This window comes from Somniosus microcephalus, chromosome 28 (genome assembly GCF_052327205.1).
Source record: "Somniosus microcephalus isolate GS21.2 chromosome 28, FLI_Smic_1.0, whole genome shotgun sequence".
In the NCBI taxonomy this organism is placed as follows: Eukaryota; Metazoa; Chordata; class Chondrichthyes; order Squaliformes; family Somniosidae; genus Somniosus; species Somniosus microcephalus.
In genome coordinates this window covers 32,330,696-32,343,534 of record NC_141014.1, presented here as the reverse complement: position 1 = coordinate 32,343,534, position 12,839 = coordinate 32,330,696, and the positions used below count along the sequence as shown (strand labels likewise).

Here is a 12,839-nt window from a genome sequence, read left to right as displayed (position 1 = left end):
TCTCTAACCAACTCTGGTGGGTCTCGATACTGACTGGCCCACACACCCCTTCACTGAGGTGGGACTGAGATGATGCCTCATTCTGCGGTGGTGCTGAAGTGACAACTTATTAATTTAAAATTACAAAATGCTGTCTGTTTACCAAGTTGATGAAAATGAGGTTACGTCTGCAAGAATGTGTCTGTGTAAGAGAGAGACTCCAGTTTGACATAGTTTTGTGAGGTGATCACAGATTAATTACTTGAATATGACCGCCCCCAGCACAGAGTGTGGCATTGCAGCGCAGGGTGGGAAAAAATAAATTCTGTACTTAATGACAGCTCTGCACTTTAACAATCAGGATAATGAATGCTGCAGTATTTTATGTTATTTGAGTACTTTTAAATGGAAACCCAAGATATTTTCTTTCACTACTAAAATAGCACTCCACCCTAATCGACTCATGGGGAATCAAGGGATATGGGGATAGGGCGGGAAAGTGGAGTCAAGGTCGAAAATCAGCCATGATCTTACTGAATGGCGGAGCAGGCTCGAGGGGCTGTGTGGCCTACTCCTGCTCCTATTTCTTATGTTGGTATCTCCCCCAATGCAGTACTTGCTCAGTACAGGAAACTTTGGTTTATCCGGAGGTTGTATGGCCGGAAACCTCGATCTAACGGCAGAAATCAGCAGCCGTTTTGTTAGGTTTTTTTTCTTTTTTTTTCTTCTCCTAGCATTTTTTTAAACAGTCAGTCTCTGGAAAGCCTCTCTGAAGCTGTTGCTAAGCTACAGAGACGCTTCCAAGGTACGGGCCGACTGTTTACAAGCTGTTGCTAAGCAACAGTGTTGGTTGTCAGATACGGAGATGAAAACCTCCGTATCCTTCAACATTAGCGCTGGTCTGTCCGGAAGTTTTCATAGATCGGCATCACGCCGGTGCCGGATATCGTGAACTTTCCTGTATTTAGCTTAGATTACAAGTTCAATTTCTGCTGTGAGTGCTACCAACAGAGCCAAGCTGACTGACTGAACTCTGGCAACTAATTTGCTTTTATGTATTTTGGTTAAGTTTTTCTCCGCTTGTCTTCTAAAAGTGGAGACTCCTTGTCGCAATAAATTTCCACAGGAAACAAACAGAGATCATCTGGTCTGTATGGCTCAATTACAAACTGACTTATCAAATGAGTCATTGGAGGGACCAATTCAGTTTAACATTTCAAAAAATGTGCATTAGAAAATATTCAGGTCTTTCTCCTCACTCCAAAACTTACTTTTTCCCTCTTGATACGATTGGCTAGCACAGGGGTACAAGGTCCAAAGGCCTCCCCCCCCACCCCGGACCACACGAGTGGCCATCCTTCAAGTGTGAGCTAAGAGAGCGAGTGTCGACAGGCTATTCAACTCTGGGAGGCATCGTGGATTGGGCTTTCCAACAGGGGATCACACCATCATGATCAGGAGTGGAAAATGTGGCTCATTTTTCACCTCACTAACCTGGGACACCAAGACCTCAATACTGTCTCCCCAATCTGAGATCGGTGAACTCAGCACACACAAGGGATGGAAACCCAGAAACGGCCTGGTCCATATGGCTCAGTTTCACGTGGGGAAGTACATCCATAAATTGAGTCACTGAAGAGCTCCTCAACCAAGACTATTTGCAGTTAAACATTATTGGTTAGTGCTCGAGGGGGCGGCGACATATAGGAGAACTGCCCAATCCGAATCTGCAGACCTGCACACAGTCCTCGCTTGCATCAGAAAATTAGGCTTGAAGCTAAACAGACCAGAGGTCGGGGGGGGGGGGGGGGTTGGTGGGAGAAAGGGAAAAAATGCACGTGGAATGGTGAATGACAAAAAGGATAGGATTCAGTTAAGGTGCTGACCACAGTTGATTAGCCCGAGTACACACAGGCAAGGCGTATACATAGAGTAGTGGGCCGAGTGATGTGCTACAAGGTTGCCCATGGAAGCACCTCCTCGCAAGATTCAGCAACTTCAGGACAGGTGGAGAGATACTTGAAAAGAATGAAATGGGCTCTCTAACACGGCGACGTCTTAAAGTTTTATAAAGACCTCACGGGGTTGGTGCTTCATTCCGAATACAAGGTGGCAGGATGGGTCACGAATCTACTACACAAGCCATCATACTAGGGAATCTTGTTCAGGATGAGTATGAAAAAACCTCGGGTTTATGAGAGAGCAATGAAAGGGAGAAAAAAAGAAAGAAAAAAAAAAAAAAATTTACGCCGCCAACGACACTATAAATAGACAAGTCTTGTCAAGTACCCACAAAGAAGCCACAACTGTGCAAAGGAAAGTCCCACAATCCTTTGCGTGGGTCTGATTAATTCTAAAATAAGACATCATTGCCCGAACACCTGCATCGGACGTGAGGGCGTTGAGAACGGGCCAGGCTGTTAACGATGCATGACCTCTGTGCCTTTTTTTTTGGTTTTACACCAATGTGCTCAGTGAACTGCTTCCAAGAGCCCCCTCAGCCCTTGGGAGCGGGGGGGGGGGGGGGGGGGGGGGGGGGTGTGCACGTCTCCAACCGATACAGACAGAATGTCACCGTGCAACATACAAGCTTTAACTCTATTCTTTTTAAACATATGATCGGGGCAGCCTTTTACTATAGGTACCAAATCCTTTTTTTTAAACAAATAGATATAGAACATCTGGATGATCAAGTCTGCTCTGTCACTCTAGTTAATCCCAATTTCCTGCTCTATCTCCACATTCCTTACTTCCCCAAGTATATGAACAATGACAGATGGGTAAAGACCTCTTGGTCCATCCAGTCTGTCCCACACAGTTGCAATACCTTGTGCATCACCAGGTGATCTCCAGGCAGAGTGCCAGGATTTTGACCCAGCGACGTTGAAGGAACGGCGATACATATCCAAGTTGGGGTATGTGTGTGACTTAGAGGGGAACGTGGAGGTGATGTTGCACCCACACACTTGCTGTCCTTGTCCTTCTAGGCAGTGGAAGTTGTGGGTTTGGGAGGTGCTGTTGAAGAAGCCTTGGCAAGTTGCTGCAGAGCACCCTTATAGGTAGTGCACACTGCAGCCATGGAGCGCCACTGGTGGAGGGAGTGGACGTTTGAAGTGGTGGATGGACTGCCAGCACTCGGTGTGGTGCCTTACTGTACGTAAAATGGCTGTCATGTTTGTCTATACAACAAGTCACTGCATTTCAAAGCAATACATTGACTGTGATACACTTCGAGATGGTTTGGAGAGATGCAATAAGGCGCTATACAAATACAAGTCTTCCTTGTTTAAATATATTTTCTATTACAGATATTAGAGAGGGTGGTTCATTTTCTCGCCCCCTCTGCTGTCAACCGTGGTTTACTATTTAAAAAAATATTGAAGGTCGCTTCGGTCACAGGAAATCTGAGCAATTTTATCTCAAAGCAACTTTTTTTTATTTTTGCGCAACGGCTTCTGGTCTTGCAGCTGCTGTGTGACCCAGCCTCAATTTGCTATTTCTGCATTTCCTGCAAGACACAGGTCAACGATTCTGGCACCTCGCTGGAAACAAAACAAAACGGGTTTCCAAATGCAGCATTCCCGCTCTGTATTGCGGCACCGACAAAATCGGTTTAAAAATCTTAAAAATTTGGCATGACGTCCATGAAAGGGCCTCGTTGCGGATCTGTTGCGTGCCCTCGCTTTCTCCCCACTCATTTCATCAGTTACACTTAATGGAGTCTTCTTCATGGAACGTAACTGGATTGCAGCAACTCACGGAACTTCCCATTATTACAGCCACTTGGAGTTTTCAAATCACCTCCTTTATTTGTACAGCTAAGTTCTCTTCCCTAAGCTTTTTTGGGATCATTGTGAGCTCTCACAAAGCCTCAAAAACTAAAAAGAGCAGGAGTCGGCCATTTGACCCTTCGAGCCTGCTCCGCCATTCAACAAGATCATGGCTGATCTTCTACCTCAACTCCACTTTCTTGCACTATCCCCATATCCCTTGATTCCCTTAGTATCCAAAAATCTATCGATCTCTGTCTTGAATATACTCAACGACTGAGCCTCCACAGCCCTCTGGGGTAGAGAATTCCAAAGGTTCACCACCCTCTGAGTGAAGAAATTTCTCCTCATCTCAGTCCGAAATGGCCAACCCGTTATTCTGAGACTGTGACCCCTGGTTCTAGACTCCCCAACCAGGGGAAACATCCTCCCTGCATCTACCCTGTCAAGCCCTGTAAGAATGTTATATGTTTCAATGAGATCACCCCTCATTATTCTAAATTCTAGGGAATATAGGCCTAGTCTACTCAATCTCTCCTCATAGGACAATCGCCCCCATCCCAGGAATCAGTCTGGTGAACCTTTGTTGGACTCCCTCTATGGCAAGCATATCCTTCCTTAGGTAAGGAGACCAAAGTTGTACACAATACTCCAGGTGTGGTCTCACCAGGGCCTTATACAATTGTAGTAAGACTTCTTTACTCTTATACCCCAATCCCTTTGTAATAAAGGCCAACATACCATTTGCTTTCCTAATTGCTTGCTGCACCTGCATGTTAACTTTCAGTGATTCATGTACAAGGACACCCAGGTCCCTCTGAATACCAACATTTCCCAATCTCTCACCATTTAAAAAATATTCTGCTTTTCCATTTTTCCCACCAAGGTGAATAACTTCACATTTCTCCACCTTATATTCCATCTGTCATGTTCTTGCCCACTCACTTAACCTGTCTATATCCCTTTGCAGCCTCCTCACAACTTATTTTCCCACCTAGCTTTGTATCGTCAGCAAACTTGGATACATTACTCGGTCCCCTCATCTAAGTCATTGATATAGATTGCAAATAGCTGAGACCCAAGCACTGATCCTTGCGGTATCCCACTAGTTACAGCCTGTCAACCTGAAAATGACCCATTTATTCCTACTCTGTTTTCTGTCCGTTAGCCAATCTGCAATCTATGCTAATATATAACCCCCAATCCCATGAGCCCTAATTCGGTGTAATAATTTGCATTTATATAGCGCCTTTCACAACCTCAGGACATTCTAAAGCACTTTACAGTACTTTTTAAAGTGTAGTCACTATGGTAATGTAGGAATTGCGGCAGCTAATTTGCACACAGCATGGTCCCACAAACAGCAACCTGATAATGACCAGATAATTTGTGATTTTAGGTGTTGTTTGATGGATAAATATCGGCCAGGACACCGGGGAGAACTCTTCTTCGAAATAGTTCCGTGGTATCTTGTGTGTCCACCCGAGAGGGCAGACGAGGCCTCGGTTTAACATCTCATCCGAAAGACAGCACTTCCATCAGTGCAGCGCTCCCTCAGTACTGTACAGGAGTGTCAGCCTGGATTTTGTGCTCAAGTCCCTGGCATGGGACTCGAACCCACAACCTTCTGACTGAGAGGCGAGAGTGCTACCCACTGAACCACGGCTGACACACACACTAAACACCAAGAAGGTCCCAGGTTCAATCAGATGGTCAGCGCCAAATTAGCTGATGTCAGCCACGGCAGTGGTTTTAGGTGGCACCAAAAGGCTTCAACATCCCTGGCTAGGGAGAAAGTAAACCTAATTTCCTATTTTCATTTCAATAGGTTAGGGAGGACCAGGGGTCACAAATTTAAGTTGTATAAGGCTAGATCTAGCTTAGATGTCAGGAGGCGATACTTTTCCCAGAGAAAAGTGGACCTCTGGAACAGGCTACCGTCTCGTGCAATGGATATGGATTCGCTGAATTCCTTCAAGTGAGAGCAGGACCTGTTTCTGGTTGGGGTGGAGATCACCTCTTATGGAAGGTAGGTACTGCAGGGCACTCAGGGCAAGAGTGATCTCCTGGACTAGTTTCTAACGCCTAGATGGGTCAGAGAGGAATTTCCCAGATTTTCCCCCTAAATTGGCCTGGGATTTTTAATCTGGTTTTTCACCTCTCCCAGGAGATCACATGGTTTCGGGTGGGGTGGAGAGTGTATATATTGTGATACACAGGGTATTGCAATTGTGGGGGACAGGCTCAATGGACCAGAGGGTCTTTAACTGTCCGTCATTGTTCGTAATTCCGACTCCTTGTTATTCAGTGAGCCTTGCTGGAAAGGTCTGTGGATGGATGTCAGTACTAAACAGAACTGCATCTGGCTGTAATACCATTAGCCTGCTGGCACTCACCATCTCGGCTCATGCATGAAGAATGGCTACTTGAGTGAGGAGCTGGAGGACTGCCAACGCCTGGAAACCAGATCCCAGCAAGACTGAACACCTGCAAGGAAACTGGAGGTGGAACAAAAAAAAGTTTGACGTGAAACATGCACAAAGCTACCTTTCTGCGAGCTCCACATGGGCCTGCTTCCCTGCATACTCATCGGCCGTCCGGGTGAGCTCCTTTGTAATCACAAGCTGCGAGGTGTCGATGCGATTGCACAGCAAATCGGAGATAACGTCCTTTGCATGTTCCACTGCTCCTGTTGGATCCCTGTTAGAGAATACAAGTACAGCCAGTGAGACATTAGCATGTGTGTTTATTTTTGTTCCCTTTTACAAAAGGATTAATTTCTGCGCGTTTGCCCCAATTTCAGGTGTCTCCCGCTGTCACTCCTGCAGCCAGTGTGGCGGCACTCCGCGAGCCACAAACATCCCTGGCTACCGGCTACCCCATTCTTACGACTATCTATCCGTTCTATGGAGATGTGGGGGAGGGTGGGAGAAAGTAGCAGCACCAACCTCCGCAGGCTAGATAGGGTGGATGCTGGGAGAATGTTTCCCTTGGCTGGGGAGTCTAGAGCTAGGGGCCACAGCCTCAGGATAAAAGGTCGGCCATTCAGGCCTGAGATGAGAAGAAATTTCTTCACTCAGAGGGTGGTGAATCTTTGGAATTCTCTACCCCAGGAGGCTGTGGAGGCTCAGTCGTTGGGTATATTCAAAACAGAAGTCGAAAGATTTCTGACTAGTAAGGGCATCAAGGGATATGGTGATAGGGCCGGTGAATGGAGTTGAGGCAGAAGATCAGCCATGATCGCATTGAATGGCGGAGCAGGCTCGAAGGGCCTACTCCTGCTCCTATTTCTTATGTTCTTATAGGCAGGGAGCCTCACCTCAAGCAGTGCTAGAACTTCCAAAACTCTCCTAGCAGCAGGTCTTTTCAAAGCTTTGGGGCGGTTAGTACAAAGACTGATGCGGCATCACGTCACTTAACACTCAGAATATCGATCAGACAACTGGATTCACAGTTCAGATTAAATGGGTTGTTTAGATTTGTATGTCTAATCAGATTTTTCACACGCTATTTTGCCAGCAGATCCTACAAGGCACAGGAAGTGCGGCTCCCACACTTGGAAAAGCTGCTCCACGCTTGGTCAGAATATTGCATCGGCTCAGACATGAACCAACTTCAAAATCAGAATCCGACTGATACAGTAGTGTCAGCGTCTGAATCATACACAGGTTCGAGGAATGGATCAACTAGACCAGGACCAGCTCCAATTACTTGGGTATCTGTAAAAAAAAAGGTAGGGGATCTCCGTCCTCTCTGCACTGGATCCGATCTCCAGATTATGGAGTGGCTGCCTTGCCAATCTCTTACGCTACCCTTTCTTCAGCCTTGTACACCCTGCATAACCACATTCACTGGATAAGTAAATCTTCCAAATTGAGATCCATTAAAGCAGAAAGTAATGCAGATTAATATCTACCTGTCAATTAAAATCTTCTGAAGACAGGTATTGATCAGGTTGGCTACCAGTGGGCAGTTATCCCTTCTCACCGTCTCGATACCCTTGCAATCCATCTTATCATGGGTGTTTGGGTTGGAGGAGAAGTATAAACCAGCGTAGCGTTTCTTGTTGATCAGCAGATATGGGAAATATACCTAAAATATAGATTTTTGTAAGTGTTAGCTGTCACCATCTGTTGAAGGGTAAGTCAACATAACCGTAAGTCAACATAACTTCCTCCAATGAGACGACCAAACTCACTGTCCTTGTCCGCTGCCACAAAATCCATTCCTTGACCCTCCCCAGTCACCTTCTCAGACTGAACCAGACCGTTTGGACCTGGTGTCTTGCGTCTCGCGCAGGGTTTCAGAACTCCTAGCCTCGCCACAAACACTGCTTAATTCCACTCAAGTGACAGCCTAGACTTTTGTGCTCAAGTCTCTGGGGTGGGACTTGAACCCACAAACTTCTGACTCTGAGGCGAGTGTGCTGCCGACTGAGCCACGGCTGATACAAGCTTGGACATCCTGTTCTATAACATCACTGAGGAGGTACTTAACCCATAAAGGCTTTCCCTGAAATCATTACTAATGAAGCACGGCTCGAGATTCAGGTTTAAAATACACAGGAACAAAAATTCACAAGCTGTCCGTTACAAAATAAACAACTTCTGTTGACCATAAAAATGAGCTTTTTGAAATAAATTTCCATTCTGTTTTGACAGTTTCCAGCTCCCTTCATGCTTGAATTTTTTTCATGAATTAATAAATGAAATGACTTCAAATGTAAAAGCATCGCCATGGTTTTATAAAACAACTTTATGGATGCAAAACAAGCGTGAATGTTAACACTATTTTAAGCTATTTGGGCAAAATAGCTACAAGGACAGCAACCATAATTTAGAACTAGGTTATATTTGATTTGATATTGAGTGCAACAATTTTTAACCTTTACAAAAAAAATAATTTTGCTTAAAAAAGGAAAATGGTCCAAATTTGGGGACAAGTGCTAAAAGAGGAAATAGAGACTGAAGACCCAACGCACAAGTCTGCGCTTGAACGGTTTCCGTTATGATGGCGCCCATTGACTGGGGGGTGCCCCAATGCTACAAAACCATTGGGCACCTTCGTCCCATCTTAACCCAATCACGCTCAACAACAAAAACAATCTGGCCTTTTTCCACCCACCTTTTCAAACTCCAGTTTAATGGGGGGAACGAAGTGGCCGGAGACCCACTCGGCCGCCTCACGACCTAGCGCCATGCTTTCCTCCACCGTTCGCGTTCCCAATTTACACATCACAGAATCCGTGTCACCGTAAATGACCTAAAAGAAAAATAGGATCGAGCATAAAACATGGTAGAGAGTATGTCATTTTAATTCTCCGCCCCACTCCCACTCTTTTCTCAGCCTCCTACACTGTTCCAATGAAGCTCAAAGTAAGCTCGAGGAACAGCACCTCATCTTTCCATTAGGCCCTTTACAATCTTCCGGATTCAACGTTGAGTTCAACAATTTCAGATCATAACCTCTGCCTCCATTTTTTCGGATGGCAGCTGTTGCTGATGATTCTGATATACCCATTTACACCTCCTCTGGACCCGTCTTTTGTTTCTTTACTTGTCCCATTCCCATCTCCTTTCGCCTTGCACCATCATCCCTTTTGTCATTTGATCTGTCCTGCCTTCTACCCTATCACAGGCCTTCCTTTTGTTTGTTCCTCCCCTCCCCCCTTTCCCTGCCTTTGCATGTACTTAAAACCTGTTACATCTGTAACTTCTTCCAGTTCTGACAAAAGGTCATCGACCTGAAACGTTAACTCTGTTTCTCTCTCCACAGATGCTGCCTGACCTGCTGAGTATTTCCAGCATTTTCTGTTTTTATTTCAAGATTTCCTGCATCTGCAGCATTTTGCTTTTGTATTATGGTGGAGAGTATACCTTTGATGGTGTAGAGAGTAAATGCATCATGTGGTGCAGTACCAAGCCATAAAGGCCAGAAGGGTCTGTATTAAATTGCGTTCTGTGCGGACGTAGTTCATATCACTGAAGCATAGAAATTTACAGCACAGTAGGTGGTCATTCGGTCCATCTTGTCTGTGCCAGCTGACAAAGAGCTATCCACCCTAATAATAACAGAAAATGCTGGAAATACTGAGCAGGCCAGGCAGCATCCGTGGAGAGAGAAACAGAGTCAATGTTTCAGGTCTGGGACCCTTCATCAGAACTGGAAAAAGCTGGAGATGTAATAGATATTAAGCAGGTGCAGAGACAGGGTGGGAGGGGAGGAAGGAATTGAAAGAACATACTGTATTTATGTAAGAGGCAGGAAAGATAAAATGTTGCAAATGGGAGTGGCAAAAATCATACAGCATGAAAAATGAGGGCAGGGATAATTATCTGAAATTGTTGAACTCAATGTTGAGTCCGGCAGGCTGCAAAGTGCCCAATCGAAAGATGAGGTGCTGTTCCTCGAGCTTACGTTGAGCTTCATTGGAACAATGTAATAGGCCGAGGACAGAGAGATCAGAGTGGGAGTGAAGCGGTGAATTAAAGTGACAGGCGACCGGAAGCTCAGGGTCACCCTTACGGGCTGAACGGAGGTGTTCCACAAAGCGGTCGCCCAATCTGCGCTTGGTCTCCCCAATGTAGAGGAGACTGCATCGTGAGCAGCGAATACAGTATATTAAATTGCAAGAAGTACAAGTAAATCTGTTGTTATTTCAGATTTCCAGCATCCACAGTATTTTGCTATTATAGCTATCCACCCTAATCCCACTTTCCAGCACTTGGTCCGTAGCCTTGTAGGTTACGGCACTTCATTTAAAAAGTACTTGGATATGCACTTGATGAGGGTTTCTGCCTCTACCACCCTTTCAGGCAGTGAGTTCCAGACCTCCACCACCCTCTGGGTGAAAACATTTCTCCTCATATCCCCTCTAAACCTCCCACCAATTACTTTAAATCTATGCCCCCTGGTTATTGACCCCTCTGCTGAGAGAAATAGGTCCTTCCTATTCACACTATCTAGGCCCCTCATAATTTTATACACCTCAATTAGGTCTCCCCTCAGCCTCCTCTGTTCCAAAGAAAACAACCCCAGCCTATCCAATCTTTCCTCATAGCTAAAATTCCCCAGCCCAGGCAACATCCTCGTAAATCTCCTCTGCACCCTCTACAGTGCAATCACATCCTTCCTGTAATGTGGTGACCAGAACTGCACGCAGTATTCTAGCTGCGGCCTAACTAGTGTTTTATACAGTTCAAGCATAACCTCCCTGCTCTTATATTCTATGCCTCGGTTAATAAAGGCAAGTATCCTGTATGCCTTCTTAACCACCTTAGTTACCTGTCCTGCTACCTTCAGGGCTCTGTGGACATGCACTCCAAGGTCCCTCTGATCCTCTGCACTTCTCAGTGTCCTACCATTTTTTGTGTATTCCCTTGCCTTGTTAGCCCTCCCCAAATGCATTACCTCACACTTCTCCGGATTGAATTCCATTTGCCACTGTTCTGCCCACCAGACCAGTTTATTGAGATCTTCCTGCAGTCTACGGCTTTCTTATTCATTATCAACCACATGGCCAATTTTTGTATCATCTGCAAATTTCTTTATCATACTTCATACATTCATGTCCAAATCATTGATAGTCGACCTCTTTTCCCCGCTTTCTCTCACTCCCTGCTCCTTTACTTGTTTTACCCCCGGCTCTTTTTTCACTTTCCTTTTCTCTCCTCTCCTTTGTGCTTGTCGCTTTAATACTTCTTGCTCCTTTCGCTGCAGCGCTCATACTGCCATGTGAGGTAGCAACGGACCAGAGACCTGAACGAGCACAGGGAACAGGACTGATGCAGACTGCAGTGGCACCATTAGTCAGACAAGTTAAAAAACAATAGAGCCAGCTCTCGACTCCTCCCAGCCCCTCACCATGCCCACCTGGATAGGCCGTGAACTGAGAACCACTGGATTAGAAGTGACCCGATAGAGGTATATAAAATAATGAAAGGGCTGGATAGCGTGCCTATTGATAGGATTATTCCAGTTTGACTGATTGGGGAGGGGCAGGGACATGCATTTAAACTACGCAAAAGTAGGAATAGGCTAGATGATAGGTGGTGGTTCTTTTCCCCAGCGTGGTGAGCCTCTGGAATGTGGTCCTGGCTTGTGCAGTATGTGCTGACTCTCTGCACGCCTTCAGGAGGGAAATGAACCGGTTCCTACCTTAGCATCTGCTTTGTAGCCATTTGCGATGGTGTACATCGATTCAACCAGCTGCTTTGTTTTTTCGATCATTTGTCGGCCAAATCCGGTAACACTCTGGAAAAAATGTTAGCACTCAGCTTAAAATTCATTCACATGGTAAGAACACAAAGTATTACTTCGAGGAATGACCAGCTGCCAAAAGCCAAACAGATGAAAAATGTGTGATTTTTTGATCATCAAGGTGTAGGATGTACTGGAGAATGCGACAACCTCCATTTCGAGCATGGTGTGTCAACATCAAGCACTCCCAGGTCGAATGCAACATGCTTAGATGCAGAGTAAAGCTCCCTCTACTCTGCCCCAGCAATGCACCTTGGCTTCAATCTCAGATGAATGACATACTGCATTAGTGTGACATTCTTATTTCCCACATCTTTAAAGAAGTAACAGGAAGAGTAGAGAAGGGCAATGCAGTGTACGTGGTACACATGGATTTTCAGATTAGGTGCCTCATAAGAGACTCACGACAAAGATGGAGTCAGAGTGTGTGGAGTCAGAGGCCAGGTAGCACAATGCACTGAAAGATGCCTACAAAACTGCAAACAGGGTAAGAGTTAAGGGAAGTTTCTCAGACCGACATAAAATGGGAAGTGATGCCCTGCAGGATTGTGTGCTAGGACCACTGTTGTTTACAATTTACATAAATGATTTGGACTCAGGAATTGGAGGTATCATTTCCAAATTCGCAAATACCACATTTGGGGGGGGGGGGGGGGGGGGGGGGGCGGGAGAGAGAGGTTATAGCTAATAATGTTGAAGACTGCACCAAAATACAGGAAGATATAAACAGGTTTGCAGAGTGGGTGGATAAATGGCAAATTAAATTCAATATAGTGAAGTGTGAGTGGTTCATTTAGGCAGGAGGAATAAGGAGGTCACTTATTCCTTGGA

The 12,839-nt window shown here is 45.5% G+C and overlaps 1 protein-coding gene across 3 annotated transcripts in view; it reads right to left on the bottom strand.

The window, feature by feature from the left end:
- Positions 1–12,839, bottom strand: part of pold1 (polymerase (DNA directed), delta 1, catalytic subunit) — a 109,413-nt gene that overhangs the window by 29,992 nt on the left and 66,582 nt on the right. For all 3 annotated transcript variants that reach the window (XR_015073933.1, XM_085969734.1, XM_085969733.1), the window contains 4 exons: positions 11,907–12,002; positions 8,874–9,011; positions 7,666–7,841; positions 6,297–6,449 (listed from right to left, as the gene is read on the bottom strand). Coding sequence is in view for 2 of the 3 variants with exons in the window: in XM_085969734.1 (XP_085825860.1) it covers positions 6,297–6,449; positions 7,666–7,841; positions 8,874–9,011; positions 11,907–12,002 (563 nt within the window). In the remaining variant the exon portion in view is untranslated. The remainder of the gene's footprint in view (positions 1–6,296; positions 6,450–7,665; positions 7,842–8,873; positions 9,012–11,906; positions 12,003–12,839) is intronic.